The sequence below is a fragment of the Leuresthes tenuis genome, unplaced genomic scaffold (genome assembly GCF_036924035.1).
Source record: "Leuresthes tenuis unplaced genomic scaffold, fLeuTen1.0.hap1 SCAF_17, whole genome shotgun sequence".
NCBI lineage: Eukaryota > Metazoa > Chordata > Actinopteri > Atheriniformes > Atherinopsidae > Leuresthes > Leuresthes tenuis.
In genome coordinates this window covers 4,213,662-4,233,611 of record NW_027325371.1, presented here as the reverse complement: position 1 = coordinate 4,233,611, position 19,950 = coordinate 4,213,662, and the positions used below count along the sequence as shown (strand labels likewise).

The following is a 19,950-nucleotide window of genomic DNA, read 5'->3' as shown; positions in this document are numbered from 1 at the left end:
TCATGAACTTTGACCTTTAACATGCTAACTGAGGCCTGTAGAGTCTGAGATGTAGCTCTGGGCTTCTTCACCTTGGGCTGAACTTGCTGGGACGTCCACTCCTGGGAAGATTGACAGCTGTCCTGAATGTTTTCCACTTGTGAATAATCTTTCTCTCTGTGGAATGATGGACTCCAGATAGTTTGGAAATGGCCTTATAACCCTGTAATAAGGCCATGTTGCTAATCTGATGTTAGATTTACCTCATTTTAAGACTCATCAATGACCAGATTATATCTTTTTTACTGTAGTAATAAGGAATTAATTAAAATTGATGAGACAAAAGAAATATTTTGGGTTTGTGGATATTTCTACTGCCTATAAAAAGGGAAACGTTTCCTTTTGACACAGAAAGTCAAACACAATTTGAAAAGCAAGCTGAAGTGAGGGGCATTATCGTCTTTATTGTCACATTACAAAGGTAATATTCAGTTTAATGCAGGAGCATTCGTGTTTATGCAGCACCATTAACAGCCAGTGGTACAGACAAGAAGCAAATATTTCCCTGCAAAGGCCAGGATTACGTCATCAGCAGAACAAAGAACACGATATACAAATATACAAAACAGAGTGGTTAAGGAATCATCAACAAGAGCCCGTGATTTGTTAAAAAATATGCGCTGACTCAGCTTCAGAAAGCGTCGGAGCGTCAGGAGCCGTGAAGCAAATTTACAAAAACAAGAGCAGATCAGAACGCCGTCATCACACAGAACAACGTTCAGCCTCACAGTGCAGACCAGCGGCTGAAAGATGAGTGAAACGCACACACACACACGCACGCGCACGCAGTACAACACGCTGCTCACATTACACATAAAGTGGATCAACCCTGAACTGATAAATCGTCTCATTTGGCTCCTGGATCGCGTACTTACAGCAGCTCACCACCAGGTGGCGCCACATGATTACAGAAGAGGCTCTTTAAGCGTGCGTTGGACACAAAGTGCACAACTGGACCACATGGGTTGAAACCGAATCTTATGAATAAATGAAAGTACCTTAACCGAACTGAAGAAACCGAAGACTTCCAACTCCTAAAATATTCCAAGTTGGCATCGAATCAACACCTTGTTTGTCTGTGAGCAGTCAGTTCCTGGTTTTTTAAAAGCTTTGCCATCTTGAGCTTAGCGCCGTGCAGTTTCCCGTGTTCGGACGCTCGTTGGGAGCGTTGGCGTCCTTCACGGAAGCTGCTGAGAGAGCTGATCTTTAGCACCTCGTACAAAATTCCCACATTTAAATCACCAGCTGGAACAGACCAACCCCCTGATTTTGACCCTAAATCTGGAATGTGACTCAGTTGAAGTGATACAAAAGACTGCTGTCAAATACTCAGCGATGTGCCACGTTACTACCAAGTGAAAAAGGTCAAAATCCCCTCCCTCCCTGACAAAGCTTATTTTACAAAACACCTTTTGTTTGTTCGCTGGGGAGATAAAGCTGTTCTCCTCGCAGTTAGAAAACAGTAAACAATTCTTGGTCATTGTTTGCGTAAACTTTACTGTTGGCGTTGCAGCTTCACTGGGCAGTTAAGGGAGTTTGTGTGCGGGGGGGGGGGGCGCCGAGGTCACGAGTCGAGGAGGGACTCGGCGCTGGAAGCCTTGTAGAGGTATTTCCAGATGGCGTAGTAGTGCACGGCCGCAGCCAGCGCCACGAAAACATGCCAGATGGCGTGGGCGAAGGGGATGATGCCGTCGCTCTTGAAGAAAAACACGCCGAGGCAGTAGATGAGTCCTCCATAGGCCAGCTCACACAGACCCTCAGTGTTGCTCTGCGAAATACACAAAGTGAAAGAACACAGGAGAGACTCAGTCTACTATAAAAACAAGAAGGACGCAGCTCTGAGTCACAGAAGCAACGATGAGTGGAAATAAGAGAATATGAGACGAATCTGAGCAGCTTTAAAGTGAATCTCTGGTCTGAGCTCCTTTATTCTCCAACACAGCCTCTGAGACGAGCTTTCTGTCATTTCTTTAAGGAGTCTTCAGGAATAGTTCTCCAGGCTTCTTGAAGGACATCCCAAAGCTCTTCTTTGGATGTGGGCTGCCTTTTGTTCCGTTCTCTGTCAGATGATCCCACACTGCTTCAATAATGTTGAGGTCCGGGCTCTGGGGAGGATTCATCCCTCCATAAGACCTGTTGCCACTGATTTTCAGTCCACTTCTTGTGTCATTTGGCACAGCTCAGCCTTTTCTCCCTGTTTCCCTTCCTTAAGAACGGCTTCTTGACAGCCACCCTTCCATGGAGACCATTTCTGATGAGGCTTGGGCCAACAGTAGATGGATCAGCTGAAGGTCCAGATGCATCTCTCAGGTCCTGTCAGGTCACAGCTGGATTTTTTCCTCTTTCTTAAGGACATCACTTTCAGATCCTGTTCATCTGCTGGAGATAGTTTTTTAGGCCTGACACTTCTTCTTTTGTCCTCCACTTGTCCAGTTTCCTCAAATGTTTTAAGGACACACTGCACACCATGCTGAGATATGCCAAGTTTTCAGCTAATAGCTCTTTGGGAATCACCTTGTTGCTGCAGAAATCCTATTTTCTGTCTGTCAAACTGTGTTTTCTTTGCTGTTTTTCATAGATGCAGCTAAAGAAATGGGAACAAATGATGTGTCTTTGTGACAGGCTGCTGGTAAGATCCAATTTAAAATGGCTTCTTTGCTAAGTTGTCTGTTCTGTGTCGACACAACACTGGTTCATCCCTCGAGTTAGGAGCCTTTTTGCTGCCTGAATGATTCACACATTCCTCTGAAACTGTTCAGGACTGGACTGAAGATGAGTGTAAAAGCAGCTGCTGTCCAAAGAAAAACTTCAGACCTTCAGAAAGCTGGACAACTTAAAAATGAGAAGAAAGTCTGGCTGCTTGGGAGGAAAATATAAAGAAATGAGGGCTGGATCAGACACACACAATGTGAACGGATTGGAAAATTAGCTTTACCATTGACGTCACAACTGATGCAGGGAAAAATCCCATGGTGAGATAGAAGGCCAGCTCAACAAGTTTGTACCTGTGGAAGCAAGCAAACGTGTTCGCAGCATGAGGAAGCAGTTTCATCTCAAACAGCATCAGATTGCAGGAAATGTTCACTCTGAAGGAGCTGGAATCAGTGAATGTTCGGCTCACTTTTCTTTATTCAAATAAATACATTTAAATGTAATGTTAAAGGGGAACTCCGGTATTTTTAAACCTTATTTCTGGCATGAAATACGTTCATCTACTCACTGAAAACAGTTTGGTGAAAGTCGGCTTCCTTCGGAAGATATTTAGATAACTCGAGATCCATATAACGGAGTGAACGGGGCTTAGACGATGCAGCCTCTAAATAAGGCATTATCTGTCTTTATTTCACCAATACTTTAAGAAGAATGAATGAATGAACGTGTGCTATAGCTCTGTTAGCTCATAGCTGCTGTGTTGTTGTTATTGTTGCTATCGGGGGGGCTTTAGAGGACTTTCTACACAGCTATGAGCTAACAGAGCTATAGTACACGTTCATTCAGTCATTCTTCTTAAAGTATTGCTGAAATAAAGACTCTAGGTTTAAAAATACCGGAGTTCTCCTTTAAAACTGGTGACAGAAAGCTTGTCCAAACAGTTCTGCTTTTTTATTCTCAATCTCACACACACTTGTTGATCCAGCTGTGCGCTGGACTCACTTTTCATGATAGTTGAACACATATATGGTTCCAGCAGCAGCCATGAGCCACACAAACCAGCGCATGTGTGCTGCCAGAGGGCCCAGTTCACGCAGGTTCAACCTGAGGAAAGAAAAAGGCACGAATTACGGCTTCGTTTGCAACTCAAGCCCCAGGCTGGATCTGTGAACCAGGCTGACACTCACCAAGGTGTGTAAGAGGCAGCGATGAAGAAATAGATAACCACTCTGTCACACATGTGAAAGCATTGTTCCACAGACCTGCAACACATCAGGAAAAGGTCAACAGGTCACGGACATGCAAAGCAGAAATGCCCATCTGAGAATAACAGGATGTGCCGGAGAGGCCGACACAAACCGCACAACAACCGCATTATTCTGGATCTGCAGAACGATATGAGTGAGTGCAAACCTGGAAACACCCGATTAGGCCCTCACTGAGGACAAGAATCTCACCTCAGAACTAAAAAGGCGGCTTTGTTGGATGTTCAAATGGTTTTGCTGCTGGTAGTTCGGTTGTTTAAGGTTTATTTTACCTGTGCGGATGCTGCTTAATCTGCAACACGAGCTCTATTCGTATCAACAGTCTGTCGCGGCCCTCTTTCAGGGCCCTGTGTGGGTGTGTTTCTTCATCTCTCCTCAGATCCTGAGCTGACTGGAGCGCTGGGCTCTGATTAGTGCAACTCGGTGCACCTGGCGGCGCTCTGTGAGGTGGTGATTTAAAGCTCTGTCCCTCTCCCTTTGGGGGAGGCTTGCTCCTTGAGGACAGCAGCGTATTTTGGGTTCTGTTGGCATTTGCTTTTTAGGTTTTGGACCCTTCAACACGCTGGTCACGCCTCACAGTTACTCTTTTGTTGCATACTCAGGTTAGTTTTGGATTTGGATTACTTTAATAAATTAAAATTCCTTTTTAATGCAGCCTTTGAGCCAGCTCGTGTCAATCTGCAGAATATATGAGTGCAAACCTGTAAATATGTTTATGTATTTAGCAGACGCTTTTATCCAAAGCGACTTACAAATCAAGATATAACAAGCTATACAAATTAAGCCCTCACTGAGGCAAAAAAAGGAGAAGAATCTCACCTCAGAATTAAAAAGGCGGCTTTGTTGCTGGTGGTTCAGTTGTTTAAGTTGATTTTACCTGCGAGGATGCTGCTTAATCTGTACCATGAGTTAACTGCCTTGGATTAAATCAGCTTTAATCTTTTTAACCTGACTGAAATTCATCTTTTAAGACGGAACGGACACTTGTAAAGCCTCTGTTTGAATGCACTTCCTGTGACAGCTTTCATTGAAACACGTTGGTGGTCCTCACCTCATGTGGCTCTTCTTCCAGGTGATGATATGAAACACAGTGGAGACCAGGAAGAGGGCACACAGGCCCAGGCCGTACACCCAGGCTGTGATCTTCTCCCAGCTGTTGTCGGACAGACGATGCAGCAGCGTCATGCCCACAAAGGCCGGCACAATGAGGAGCTGCACAGATAACAGGACATGAAAACACTGTGCAAACAGGTGAGGAATTACACGAGGTTGCTGTGTTTATTCTTTCATCAAAGCAGATCCGTGGACTTTGTAACTTTTGTAATTTCGTGTCCTCTAAACGTAGAAACCTGCAATTACAAACCACGCACAGCATGAGTGTAGCAGTTTGCAGCGTGTTCATAGCAGGTGGGCTGGTAGCGGCAGTTAGCGGAGGCCCGTCTGTTCATAAACCTGAAACACACACACGATAAACACATTAACAAGAAAGGCATCCAGCTTCGGCAGCACATAACTTCACACTCATCAGGGGAGGACGGGGGAAGATGTTCCCTTCAGAATGAAGCCTCCAGGGTTGCGTGCTCAGCTCCCTTCTGCTCAGGCTCGTGACTGCATACGAACACATGAAGGGAACTCCTCCCTAACCCAGGAGGAGAGACACCAACATGCTGCTGAACCTCAACCAAACCGAGGAGGCAGAAAGACACGCCTCTGTCTGCCTCAACGGAAAACAAAGCTCGGTTCAACACAGCCTTTCTGTGCAATTTAAGCCTAAATGTCCACTCAACAATCAGCGGGTGCTGTGGCAATCATTAGGATCTGTGGTAATTAATTCAGGCTTTCCTCTTCACGTGCATTAAAGGGACATTTTACTGCACAAAACGAGCACTTTGTCCATGAGAAGAGCAGGTTGCATGAGTGGAGGAGTGTGAAAAACATAAAAATCCTTCAAAAAACAGAAAACTCCTAGTTTTGAGTGATTTTTTTTTTTTTTCAATCCCTGATGTGTCAAACACTTCAGGGTAAGAATCAGTGAAAGTGTAGCTTTTTAAAGACGATTTACGCTGAGTCTTTGAACGTTAACGCACAAGTTCAGACTACGTTTCCATTGTGATCCAACCCGGTCACCTTTGAGACACTGAAAACTGACTATTCTTCTCAACATAGCTTGCTAAGCCACTAATCTTGCTTCGTAGCACATCCCACTGAAATTCCTAAGGAATCTAATGAAAGATTAAGTCTTGTGCCAAGTTCCTGCAACAGGTGAGTCAAACTGGTTAGAAAATCATCTGGAGAGAATCGATCAGATCAACGAGGCGTTTGTGGGGAGCCAAAATGATTCTACAAGACAAAACGTATCACAGCCACACCCTCAACCGCAGTTTTCATCCTCCGGCTGCGAGAAAACCTTTCTTCCGTCTCACTTTTTAAGTATGTTGCGTGAAAAAGCTGCAGCTGTCATTTCACCACACGATCTTATACATTACGTTAATTTAGCAGAAGGTCATCCAAAGCATTTTACTTTACTTTACTGCCCCACAACACTTCTATTGTCATCCTGGGAAGGGACCAGATTACAGAGTGGAGCGGTCAGATTATTATCATGAAATAACACATTCTTGCCTTAGTTTGATTTATTAACTGAATTTTCATTCTTCTTCTATAGCTTTATAGTTTTATTTCAAATAAAATTACAATGTCAAAGCTATTTCTATAAAATAACACTACTTTCTAGTTCATAAAATGATGGTTTAATGATAATAATCCCTGTTATTAGGCTGCACTGGTATATGTAAAGCAAACCACTTAAAAATAAATCATTTCAGTGCAACATTAACCCTAAATTAAGATTTAGAGCTAAAATAACATCTGTTGTGCTCGTTTACTGGGTTATCTGTTGATTTAGACGATAAAAACAACTTCTATTGAGTCCAGAGCTCAAAGCTATGATTAAATTTTCCTTGTAACAGTAACCAAACCCAAAGAAAAACAGATTTGTCACACTTGAGACTGAGAAACTAGTTAATTAGTCATCTTGCACTTAATTACTTCTTGTAATTATTAATTATACACGCTATAGATAGTGATGGACCTGAAAATGAACTAACTGACATTGTAAATGTACATTAGATGCCGACTTTCTGACGCTTCTGTCATAATCACACCTGAGAACTTCACCTACCTCTGGAAGCTGTTCACTCTCTTCATGTTGGTGCCTTGTTCACAGCAGAGAGCAAAGAAAACAATCGTCGCTGTGACAGCAAACAAAAGCCCGCTTTACAAAGGGGGGAATAAAACAATAAACTGTCCTGACAAGCCAAAGGAAACGGAAGGCCTAGCATTAGCAGGTCAGCTAACTTTCACTGCCGCTACAAGGCACCGGCAACATTAATCCTCCCACTACAAAGGCACCATTTTAGTCTTTTTCTAAAAACCATTATGTAACAAATACTCAATCACTGCCTCGTCTTTAAGCTGCAGATATCCATAAGCACCAGCGGCTGTCAGGACAAACAGAAAGCAAGCAGCCCCGCTAGTTATTGACAAGCAGCTCCCCGCTGGACCGCTCCACAAAAAATATGATTTCTGTTGTAGCCCCGCAGCCCAACCGGTGGTGAGGTGTTGACTAGCAACGGCATCAGCCAATGAGCAGCCTCGAGGTCTGGATATAGACCAATCAGATGCAAGGTAGGCGGGTAAATGTCGATGCGTTGTCAACGGTTGATGGTGGAAAGTTGAAATATTCATACTTATATAAAGATTTTAAGTACTTGTTCTTAAAGAATCTGTGTCTTTCTACTTCTATATATTTTGCAGACAAATATTGCATTTTGTAGCTTACTTTTTTCTAAAGTTATTTAAGCATCTTTGTACAGCTGAGATCAAATATAAATCTTGAATAAACCCATAGATGATCTTGCTTTATTATACTTTGACCCACCCATCAGTATGTAAATAAGTTATTAAAACTGCATAAAGCTGCCAATTAAAGTAATTAAAAAATAAATAACTTCTTAATTACGTTATGATTAAACGTTACAACACATATTACATTTTAATAGTTAAATTAGTGCTTTTATTCTAGTTACCACAGGATATTTTAACACTAATACCTTTAGACTTTGGGCAGATTTTGAAATAAATACTGAATAATAAATCTGAAGCAACAAAATCAGGATATTTAACTCTTCTGGCTACATTTTATGGGTAACAAGCATGTCAGTGAGCAAACATAAAAAGATGTATATACCATCATTTTCATCAACTAGTTCCCGCTTGTGTGGATTGTAAGAGATGATTTTTGTGTTGTTATAACTGCTACACCCAGACTGTGATTAGAGTTGTGTATTTCCTGCTTATTTATGAGTAAAAGGCATCACTTTGCAGTAAGTGTGATAAGATAAGAAGCCCAAAGTAATGTTTGTTATGCTAATAAATCGGCTACAAGTCAGTAAGCTAAGTTCTGTGTCATCGTGATTCAGTATTTGAATATCAATGCAGTCACATGACAAAAGGCACAGTTTAACATAAAAGGCTCACTACATCTTCCATACTGTTTCCTGCTCTGCAGCAGGTTGATTTTTCACATGTATTAATCTGTTTCTGTATCTATTTTCCATATCTTGGTAGAGTTAATTTCACTTCCCTCTCATAGGATCATTACTTCTTCAGAGGGAAGGAGGAGATGGTGGAAGCTAGTATTATTTTGTGCAGGTAATTGCTATTTTGACGCAGTTATTATACTTTTCTACTTCGCCCCTACTCGTGATTCCTCACTTTTCATCTGCAAAATGGTTAGGATTAGGAGTTAAAAGTACATGGTTAGAGTTAGAATTGATGCACTTGCTACTAAATAAATGACCATAAAATCTTCATGGTCGCAGTTCACACATCTTACTATTTATGGGTCGTAGTTCCCATCATGTCACATGAAAGCTGCCGTCTCACAGGTTACAACCATGGATTGAGACACCTCCATCTTTTGGTCATTTATTTAAACATACTTATTACTGTCTCTGGTGTGATTCAGCTGAGGAAATAATCATTTCCAGACACTGTAATGCTAATTTGATGGCCTGCGAGGAATCAAGAAACCTTAATGGCTGTAAGCAGGTAAAACAGAACTAAAACAGTGTTTAATTTGTTCAAATGTGGAATAAAATAATTACTACACAAAGTCTACCAAGACTAAATTCACTCTTTTCATGGGACTGAAATGAATAAATGTATTTGTTTCTGAGGATTTTCTTAAAATCTTCTACTTTGGCCGAACAGATTTCCGCATCTTCTGTCAAACGGAGGCCGTGTAAAGATTTAGTCTCAGCCAGAGGATGTGATGCAATCACTATAAAAAGATCAACCATGTGACAGATTTCTCTGAAGACAGACAAAGACCGAGACCACTTCCTGCAGGTTTCATGTCACAGCTGTACAGTTGATTGGGATCCTTCTCGTAGCACAGCAGGATTTAATATGAATGAGATGCTGCCGTAGCCAGACGGTGAACTGTACGTACACAGGTTGTTACGGCAGAGTTGTATAACCGCACTGAAACTTGATTAGTGCCTATTACAGTGTTTATGTAAGACTACCGGGAAATCCTCTGGCTTAATGAAGCTTTGTGTTTTAAAAAGAATTGGAATATCTTCTCTGTTTTCCACTGCAAGCACTTGAATACTTCTCAACTTACACAGATAGCCAGTGTGCAAACTGAGGTCAGGAAGTGAGGAGTCTGACTCTCTGTGGTGTTCGTGACAGTTACGGCACAGATGGGATTGATCCAGATCAAGAAAGAGAGCTCATTGTCTGTGTTGGGCTTTAAAGGGACATCAGCAGACGGCAGGAGAATAGCCGCATTCGGACAGAGACGTTCTAAGAACTGCCCTTCTCCAGGGAAACTGTTTCATTTTGCATTCACACATGAGTCAGGGTCCTTGTCAGGGACTGATGTGACGCAGCCGTCTGCGACAGACGTGTTACTTTAGTGCCACTCAGTAACAAAACAAAACCCCTAAAAGTAAGGAGAGAAGAAAACAACAGCACCAAGAAGCTAACATGGAGAGCGAGGAGGCCACCGTGTTCATGGTCTGCATGGCGGTGATATTAATCATGGACGATCACATCAGGCGTCTAAGATGGAGGCTGGAAGAGCGCACAGCGAGAGTCAGGAGACGGAGAATCCAGCAGCGGGCGATACTTCTTCGTTTCATGGAGGAAAGAAGGAGAGCAGAGCGCCGCAGACAAAGGAGACGAAGTTTAACTTATTAAACAGGCGCCGGTTCCTGGTGTCGTATGAGTAAACATTTCAGACAAGGGGCGGAGCTACCAGCCACCAAACACCTACGTCATATGTGTTGCTATGGAACCCAGAAAAGACCTCGGAGAAGGAGCTAAAATGGTTCCAGGAACCGAGGGTCTTGGTCCCTAGTTCCTGTGTGTCCGAATGCACGAAAAAAAACAGCCTGATTCCTGAAAAGGTTCTAGGAACTGCAAAAGGTTCCTACAGTGGGAAAGTGCCTAATAAATGTCATACAGGGACAGTGCTTCCCTGTTTCTGGCCTCCCCCCCCCATGCTGCTTTGCTAACACTTCTAATTTGATACACACCTGAGAGCTGCAGCTTGGCATCGTGTCGCTGCAGCACATGATGGCTCCTCGGCCGTAAACAACCTGAGTGTGTGTCTGACTGCCACTAATCACCTTCTCGGGTGGGTGATGGATGGAGTTTCCCTGGTGTTTAACCTGCGCTGAGCAGCTGTGTCTGTTTACACCCTCACCTGTCATATCCTTATTTTAACAAAAATGCACCAATAGTTGCTTTAACTGATATCAAGTGATCGGTTGGGGTCTTATTCAAACATCTACTCATACATTAGATGCTAGAAAGAACGTTTCTGGCATTTCAACTGAACCTTTGCTTCTCTAATAATCTCCTCATTAGTCTATCTGAAGCTGAGTAATTAGCTGCTTTTTAAAATATATATGCAGTGTATGGTTAGTCACCATATCATTAATACACATCCTTGGTTCTTCTTGTGCAGACTTAACTGAATGGAGCTTTTGCTGCATGTTCCTTGTCTCACATAATCTTGCGTTTGCACTTCAGGTGAACCTGGCCGGGCCTGATTAAAGGGAACCAATAAGGTGAGGGCAGAAGATCTTGGCACTCTCTCTTGTCCTTGCAGAGCTCTGTCGCAGCACTTTGTTGTTAACTCTTGGCTGAGCGTTTCTGTTGGATTTATTCAGTTTTTCTTAGTGATAGGACCAGTCATCCTTTTGTTCTGTTAGGTTCTTTTTTTTTTATGCTGTTTTAGGCTTAAAGGAGGCGACACCATATCAGAAATCTCTTTGTAGGCTTGATTTTTGACCAGTCGATTTGTTTTCTGCTCTTTTAGTAAGATCTTGGTGGTCATTAGGTTTGGTGTTTAATAAACTGAACAAACCTTTAATCTTTAATAAAGAGTTATTCACCGTCTGTCGGACTAAAGCTTTTTAAAAAGGTCCAAAACCTGCTATTTCATACCAAAATACATAGCCTACATCACCCACAATGCAACTTGACCAACATCAGTTCAGTTATATTTCAAACTTGTAGTCCTCAAGTAAGTTCACTTTTTTTCCTCTACATAAGTAGTATTTTCAGTTATCTGTACTCTACATGTGTATTTGATAACCTTTTTACAGTTATTTTACAGATGCATTTAGCAAATGCTTTTATCCAAAGCAACTTACAAATGAAGATATAACAAGATATCTAAAAAAAAAAGCTAACAATAAACTACATAGAAGGAACCTACTAGTCAGAGGTGACAGAGTAGAGATAGAGTGCAGGCTTAGAGGGAAGTACAGAAAGATAAAGTGCAGAGCTAGTAGGTAAGTGCTAGGATAGGAGATGCTCTCTGAAGAGCTAGGCCAAAAGAGTTTGGTTTGTTTTCGGGAAGCTGATGGGAAAAGATCATGTTTATGCTTTTATCCAAAGTGACTTTCAGGTAGGCAGAGAGGGAAAGGGGGTCTTGCCTAAGGACCCCTACTGGAGGTAGTACCTTTCATGGAGGGGATTTAAACCCAGGTCTCCCACACGAAAGGTGGAAATCATACCACTTTCAACCTGCATTCGCGGGACAAGGACATTTTAAAATGGCGACAGCTTGGTGCATCCATCAGCACAGGTGTTACATCAGGGCGCCCTGAACCGAGTAGAGAATCAGCCCCCTGTTTTGTCTCCACACGTCGACTGTAAGTGGGCATGAAAAAGATTTGCTCCTGAACACACCACAAAGACACCATCCAGTTACCCAGTAGGATGTATGATCTACATACATAACCCTTCGGTATCCAATAACAACCGAGAATGCTACCATGAGCCAGATTTATTTTCAGCTGTCATGGTCTACAGGCTTCTTTTGTCCTACCTTTGTCCTTTGGATTTCTACGTCGTGTGTTCTGGTCTTTATCTACTTTATTTTGAAATCCTGTCTCATTTTTAGTTTTTATTAAAATCTTCTGGTTTTGTTAGTTTGGTCCTGATTTTCTTGTGTTTTTGTGAACTTCCTGATTGTGTGTATTTGTCATATTGCTTTATTTTAGGCTCCAGTTGGCCTTACTTCCTGTTTTATTTTGTAAGTGTTTTCTCCCTTATGATTCTGTTCACTTTTACTTCCTGTCCCTGTTGCTCACCTGATCTTAGTTTACAAATTAAACACACCTGTCTTGTATTTGTCGATTCCTCCCTTGGTAAATATCCTTGTAGTTTTCCTTTGTTCACTGAATGATACTCTTTTGGTTCCTTTGGATGTTTTGGCGTCAGGTCAAGTGTTTTCTTTCTGACTTTTCATTTTTGTTTCCCTACCAACCATGACCAGCTCTAATCACTCCCTGGAAAGGTAGCTCACATACACAGATAAATGGAGAACTTAATGTTTTGTTCATGATCTAAGAAAACATTTGACATGGTACCATTGGAACATTATCAGACAATATCTTTAAGTATGTTATCAAAACAAAAAAAACAACTTTGAAGGACTAATTCATGCATTACATGTAAAGATTTACTAAAGATCTGTCAGCTTTGCACTGAAAAAACTGGTTGAATTGTCCATTAAAATAATTGCTTTTTATCCTTTAACTACATTTCAGAGCTTGTACTTTTTCCACTTTTATTAAAGTAAATTAGCTGAATCAGGATTTATTCTTTAAATATTTACACATACTTCTTCCTGAGTACAGATCATTATTATTTATTTCTTTTTTGGCACTTTTGTAACGTCTTCTTAGACTTCACGGAGCTCCCTTTGAAGATACAAAAGTCTTTATTGGAGTTTTTCTCTGTAAATGACTACATTTGAGTTAAAAAGCTCACTCATTACCCTACAGGGAAACATGACATTTAACATTACTTGTGTTTAATTTCTGCAACAGTCAAACATATAATGGAAATTTATTAAATTCACTTGATGTTTGAAAGAACCTCAACCCTAAAGTCTGTTAATAGAGATTTAGAACAAGACTATTTGCAATACTTTAGTGTTTTATTCATGAGTTTTGTATTGATTTATGTGAAAATCTGATATTAAGCTCTTTCACATGTAATGTGCATTTATAAACCTTTATAATTCCTTATGTTTTACCTGCAGAAAGTTATTTGAATGAAACCCGATGGGGCCGTCCACATGCAGGCTTAAAGGGAAATATCAGATTTTAGCTGTTTGTATCAAAGCCCTGAGAAGTTTCACTTCTAAACAACTTTCTCGGTCATACTTTATCGACTGTGTTGTGTATTTTTAGGCCATCATGCGAGCAATCTGTGCTGCCCAATGACGTGTGTTCTTTCAAGTCGTAAACATGGGAATCTTTGCTCCTCCTCCTCTTTCAATCACAAGATGTTAGCTTCTGAAAACTTGTTTTTCTCCTCTTGTCCTGCTCTCTGACAACAACCTCCCATCACATGTTCTCTCAACAAGCCAAAGCACACAAACACCAGCCATTGTCCTTCAGTTTGTTTCTTTTTGCCAACTTGTCACAGCAGATAATGCAGTGCTGTTTGAATGTTCTTATGTAAATTCCCTTTTCATGCAACTGCTGCTGCTTGCATATTAAACCAACTTAAAGACATGAGCTAAGCTTCCTGGTAACTCGGGGTGAAATGTCTGCCACGGTGGACCTGCTGGTCCGGTTTTAGAATACCACACGTCAGCTTCTCAGTATTTCTACAGCCACTCTGAAAAGAATGCATAGGATTAGTGGAAACCTAAAGCAAATGTTTGGCTTTTAATAGGGCTACTTCCACATGTCTTGTGTGGCAGATATGTAGGTGGGACAGCCCTTAGAGGCTTTATGTGCGCACGTGACCTGGAGTTAAACAGCTTTCTAATTGGTTTACGGTTTCTTGTTACAATGCAGGTTTCATCGGGCTGGACATCGATATGGAAGAACTATACGTTGGTGGCGTCAGTTCTACACCGATGTGGAAAATCGGGCTGCAAAATCTATGTGGAAAAGGTATTTTCCTATAAAAATGTGAACATTATTCCAGTAATTTAACAAATGACTGTCATCACATGTGCTGCACAGGCTCAGAATGAATGTTTATGGTATGTTTTCATGTCTAAAATCAGTAGTTTGTGGAATATTTAGAACTGACAGACTTATGATGAATTAAATCATTTCAAATATAGATTTATATCCGATAAAGTATCTCAATTCACTGTTCAATAGTGTCAGAGTAGCTTTTAATGAAGTTAGACTAAAACCACGGTATTTAAATCAGAAGCTTCCTCCAACTTAATTAATCTTGCAGCTAACGAGCTGAGCTCCATCATGTAAGGCACACTATTGCTGCTATTTAAGGACTTACAATGAGAGGGAGCCACTTCTGTGTGAATCATGTTATTTTTGTTTAAACAATGCAATGACACTGAAATATTCAGTTTGACCGACAGTATCTTTTGGTTTTAAGACAGAATTTACAGCATGACTACATGTTTACGATTCTCATGACAATACCAGTTACTTTGCAGATTCTGGTCGTAAAGTAAGAGGGACTCACGTGCGTCTGAGTGAGGGCAATTATGCATTCATATGTGCAGAATATAATGCAATGATTATTCCAAAATTATGATAAAACTGGCGTGGTTTGTACCTGTGACATGGGGCAGGTTTTAGGTTTTGACGGGTCGTTTTTAATGACCGTTTGGTGCGTTTTTCCAGGTAAAATAAAATATTCTCTGGATATTTATCTAATGAAATGAATACTTCTTAAAAAGCTAATCATATTTAAGCCATTTTAAATAAGATAAACAAAAAAATACAGCATATCATGGACATCTGGAAGGGTTACTGAGGATCTAGTTCAGGAATGAATTGCAGTGATTGTACATTTCTTAGAAATGGCAGGATTACACTGAGCACTGCCTAAGTTTGCTGCTGTGGTTCCTCGATCTATTTCTGTTGAGAGCTGGCAGCTCAAACTGGACATTGTAATCAGTGCGTTAAATAACAACCCAGTCTCACAGCAAGATGATGGACAAGAATTTAGCATCTTTCTGGTCATTCATTTCAGTGGGTTGTTTCTGCCACGTTTATTGTCTTTTGCAGATGTTCAGGCCACTAAAAAATGTCAAAGACGGTGTAACAAGGTCAGTTTGGAGGCAAGTCGTGATGTTTCTGTTCCTAACTTGGTCATTTTTAAGTCTAAACTTAATCAAACAATTATTGGACGCGAAAGCGAAGTTAAAACAAATTTATTCATGAGAAGCTTTGGTTGTCGGTGTCTATTTGACCTTTTTATGGCTTCAAAATATCATTACAGTTTTCTAAATGCAGCTATTTTTGTACCAAAGAGCCCGACAGAGAGGATCAAAGAGGAAGTCAAGTTCCAGGAAAAACAATCAGTCAATCCTGAACTCAATCATTTTGTACAACAGAAACACTTTCACTGCGTTTTGTAGTCACAAAACAAGTGTTGCGTCCTATTTAAGGAGCTAAAAGTCCATGTTTAGAGGTCGGACAGTCGGCCAAACAGCTGAGTTTGACTCCTGTTCCAAACACTCATGCTTGAATTGTTTTTTACAAATAAAATAAAATAATACAGATCTATTAGAAGTTTAATCCTGCCATAGCTTGATAAGCGGTTCAGATGAATAACCAGCCTTGTGTCTTTGTTAAATGAGAAATGGGCATTAGACTAAATTTGTCTTGCTGATGGATGCAAAATGAGCATTTCTTTTGAAACGTGACATCAAGCATAACTTTAAAAGTTAGTGGAAGGTTTACATTGTGAGTGGGTCTACTATAAAGACCGTGATGGTTTCCTAACCCTAACCAAGCAATTTTAAAAGCCTAAATTAACCCGAGGCTGTTTTACACTAACCAGGAACCAGCACCGACTGAGAAGTCTCCTCACGCCATGAACCTGTTAAGCACTCGAGCATAAAGCCGCATCCAGGTACAAGTTCAACTGGTTTTTAAACTATTATACTTGGCTGCAAGAAGGAGGCGGAGTAGGCTCTGCTAGTGGTTGTAATTCAGTAGAAGTTGTTAAACCTCAAGGAGTTTTTTTTTAAAAGAAACCAAAGAGGAAAATGAAGAAAGATACTCAGAAATTACTGTCATCCCTTGCGATATCTGGGTGATTATATCTGAGAATATGCTGGTCAATGAAGAACGAAGGAAAAATGGGGGGGAAACTGCATTAAGTGGGGTAATAATTGGCATTTCAGCTCCACTGAAACATGCTGAATCCACTGAAAAAGCATCAACAATATCCAGGAGTGCAGACGGGGGGTTAGAAACCACAAAAACAAGACACAGATGTCAAAAATACCTCAGATGTTACTGAAAAAAACAGTTGTGTTGATGTATTTGGACCTTTTGACCAAACAGCAAATAACAACCAACGCTACAAGCTAAACTAACTGTGAAATTACTTTGAATACCTGCATCTTGGGTATCTATCTCGCTCTCTCCTCCCAAAACTGGACTTTTAGCCTTTTAAATGGGCCAAGCACTCCTTTTTAAGACCTACATTAGTGCAAGGGTTGGATCACTGACCAGGTTAGCTATTTCAGCAAAACCAGTGGACATTAATGCAGTTTATGCTTAAAGAAAGATGCAGTTTGGGTAATACTATGTGAGATGGACTTTGTGTATTATATATGAAGCTTTCACTGCTTTTTATGCACAGGACAGCCATGAGGGGGGGTTTGAGATTAGGATTTGTGAGGTTCAGACCTTCAAAGAAAGAAATTCTACAACAATTTAAAATATTGGGGTTTATGATGATTAAAGAAAACCACAGAACAGTTTTCCACTTTGCCTCAGTCCGTCTTAGATTAACTTTGGTCCAGAGAAGACGGCAGAGTTTCCGGATCATGTTCACATGCATGACGGAGCTTTAACCTGCATTGCACGATGAGCTGTGTTCACAGACCATGATTCCTGGAAGTGTTCCTGAGCCCTTGCAGGGATTTCCAGGACAGAATCGGTCTGTTTTTAATGCAGAGTTGCCTGAAGGCACGGAGATCAAATCAAATACTGTTTTTTGCAGACTGCTGAACCTCTGCGCATCTTTACTCTGAGAGTCTCTGCTTCTCTAAAGTGCTTTCTATGTATCCAACCTCTTCCCAGTTAACAGAATTAGTTGCAAAATGTTCCTCCAGCTGTTTCTTGTTTGTATATTTACTTTTCCAACCTTCATTATAACGTCTTACTTTCAACTTTTGATGTTTTCTAAATTGAATTGTGACTAAAATATTGATTTCATTATGTTTTTATTTATATTTTACACTGCTTCTCAACTTTTTTGCAATTTGGTTGAAATTTCCAGCCTGGGAACTCTGGAAGACCTTCTTTTTACATCCTCAAACAAGAAAAAAAGGGAAATTTGTGTCCCAGGAAATTAATCGGTCGATTATGTTTCATGAATTTCTTTGAGGATGTCTTACAGTAATAAGTTTTAGTTTTCCTTACATTTAGTTAACTCTTCATTAGTACAATTTCAACTAAAGGGCTCAACTAAACTACAGCTCCAGAAGAGACTCTGGCTTGTTTATCTTCCACATAAAGTCCCTTTTTGAGGCCAGCTGATGACTTATCGCCATGACTTTGAGTAAATAATGGAAATAATTGGCTTAAACAGGCCTCCACTTTTAATTTATCCAAGTTATTGATGCAACTGTAAATCCGCTGCATTGAAAAAAGCCCCTGCTTCGATTACAGATCCTGTCAATGATCTAACAAGCCAGCGAATCAGACTGATTCTCCGAACATTACAGCATAATCCTGCATGCAGGATAGACGGTGAGTGACGAGATACAGTTTTAGAGAGTGCACGAATGCCAATGTGACTGTAACTGAAGCTGATAAGTCATGGCAGAGGCTGTTGGGTGCAAGTCAAAGTGAAATTCATAATCATGGTCGGTTATTTTAATCTGGAAATGGAAAAGGAGCTTTGTTATCTTGCATTACTACAGCTTTATGTAACGTTCGCTCTGATCATTTATCAAGCACTTAGACAACTGTGTTTACTTGTTTCTATTAAAGTCCGTCTCAGTGTCTGCGCTTCAAGCTCAATTTCTGATTCATGATGCAATCCTTACCAAAACAATGTCTGCTCTGACCCGATTTTTAAAAAGGCCATCCTGTTGTAAGGGGTGATTAGAGACTGAGAATAAGAATCACATGGTGGTACAGAACTTGCACTTGACTCGCTTGTTTGTCCGCCTCTTTGTGAACCTCATCCCTTATTCTCACACCTCTTCAAGTTCTGTTTGTCTGGACTCTAACCACTGAATGGCAGCCAATAAAGAGCAGTACACCACCTGCTGCAGGACTAATAGTTTTATGCACACTTCAGATAAGAAGTCCAAAGTCCAGGGACTTCAAGCTGTGAATAAATCGATTTAAAATGGTTCCCAAACTTCTCATAAATCTTAAACACCTCCTACACCCTGTCGAGAAATGCCCTCTTCATTCCTTGTGCTTGTTTAGTTGTGACCTTTCCTTTCGAGAGCAGACAGCAGGCTTTGGCTTGAGATCCTTGAGCTAAAGAGGGATTTCACATGCATAACACACACGTCTCTCGCCCTTACCTTCCCATTCTGGTCCTGTGTAGGTCAAATCCAAGCATTGTCCCGGCACAAAAAAAGTAATGTAAAAAAGACACGTATGTACAAAAAGAGTAAGGTGTGTATATACAGAGTTCAGTCGGGTCAGCGGCACTCAGACCATCGTGCTCTTCTTCTCCCTGAAGTCCGAGTGCGATGGCTCATGGTAGGTGGTGATCATGTTCGCCGTCTCCCAGCGTCTCATCGGAGCCGAAGAGCCCTGCATCACCACCAGCCTGATGGGCGACTGCGTGGGCTGCGGGTCCGGGGCGTACTCCTTTGTGGGATCTTTGCCCCGGCAGTCGTACATGATGCAGGATATCAGGAAGACCAGGAGCAAGATAACATAGCTGGCGATGAGGATGCAAAGGTTCAAAGTGACAGGGTCAATCTCCTGGTAGTTTTCCAGAAAGCCCATGGTGCCTGCTTCATGCTGGGTGGCCAGAAGGCCTTGAAGAACCAGCACCTCAGATTAAGGAAAGGCAGAACGTCTCGAAGGCTGCTTCTGTCTGAGAAACACAAACCAAGCCTGGTGACAGCTGGGCTTTCTCCCTCTATCCTTTCAATCTGTCCTCTCCACAGCTCTCACCCCCCCCTCCCTCCTTCCTAACTGCCTCCTCTCTCCCACCTCTCTGTTTCAGATGAGCGCCTTGGATATGTGGCTTTGTGGTAAAAATACTTTAATCCGTCCCACTCGTCTAACCTTGAAGTTCAGCAATCAATGACTTTCTTTTAAAAACTTAAGCTTGTAACTCAACAACTGCGACAGATTCTATGTTATATCATCGTTATTATCTGCTTGCAAGTAATCATTTAGTTGCTGCCGTATTTGAGTGCATGTCCGTGTGTGTGTGTGTAATCTTAATCTTGATTGTGAGTGGGGATTGACGGAGG

At 41.2% G+C, this 19,950-nt stretch overlaps 2 protein-coding genes across 3 annotated transcripts; both read right to left on the bottom strand.

Moving 5' to 3' along the window:
• Nucleotides 1–423: 423 nt before the first annotated feature.
• On the bottom strand, nucleotides 424–19,177 carry LOC140273516 (monocyte to macrophage differentiation factor-like). Of its 2 annotated transcripts, none has more exons than XM_072369121.1 (7): nucleotides 19,042–19,177; nucleotides 5,327–5,408; nucleotides 5,008–5,168; nucleotides 3,879–3,953; nucleotides 3,694–3,795; nucleotides 2,975–3,044; nucleotides 424–1,807 (listed from the first exon to the last, which is right to left on the bottom strand). In XM_072369121.1, the coding sequence occupies exons 1-7, from the start codon at nucleotides 19,077–19,079 to the stop codon at nucleotides 1,604–1,606; spliced, it is 732 nt and encodes a 243-aa protein (XP_072225222.1). In that variant the 5' UTR covers nucleotides 19,080–19,177; the 3' UTR covers nucleotides 424–1,603. The 2 variants fall into 2 exon arrangements, with proteins under 2 accessions (XP_072225222.1, XP_072225223.1); XM_072369122.1 differs by lacking the exon at nucleotides 19,042–19,177 and adding an exon at nucleotides 7,138–7,552.
• LOC140273517 (small integral membrane protein 36-like) lies at nucleotides 19,172–19,474 on the bottom strand. The gene has a single exon (XM_072369123.1). The coding sequence runs from the start codon at nucleotides 19,472–19,474 to the stop codon at nucleotides 19,172–19,174; it is 303 nt and encodes a 100-aa protein (XP_072225224.1).
• Between the last annotated feature and the right edge of the window lie 476 nt (nucleotides 19,475–19,950).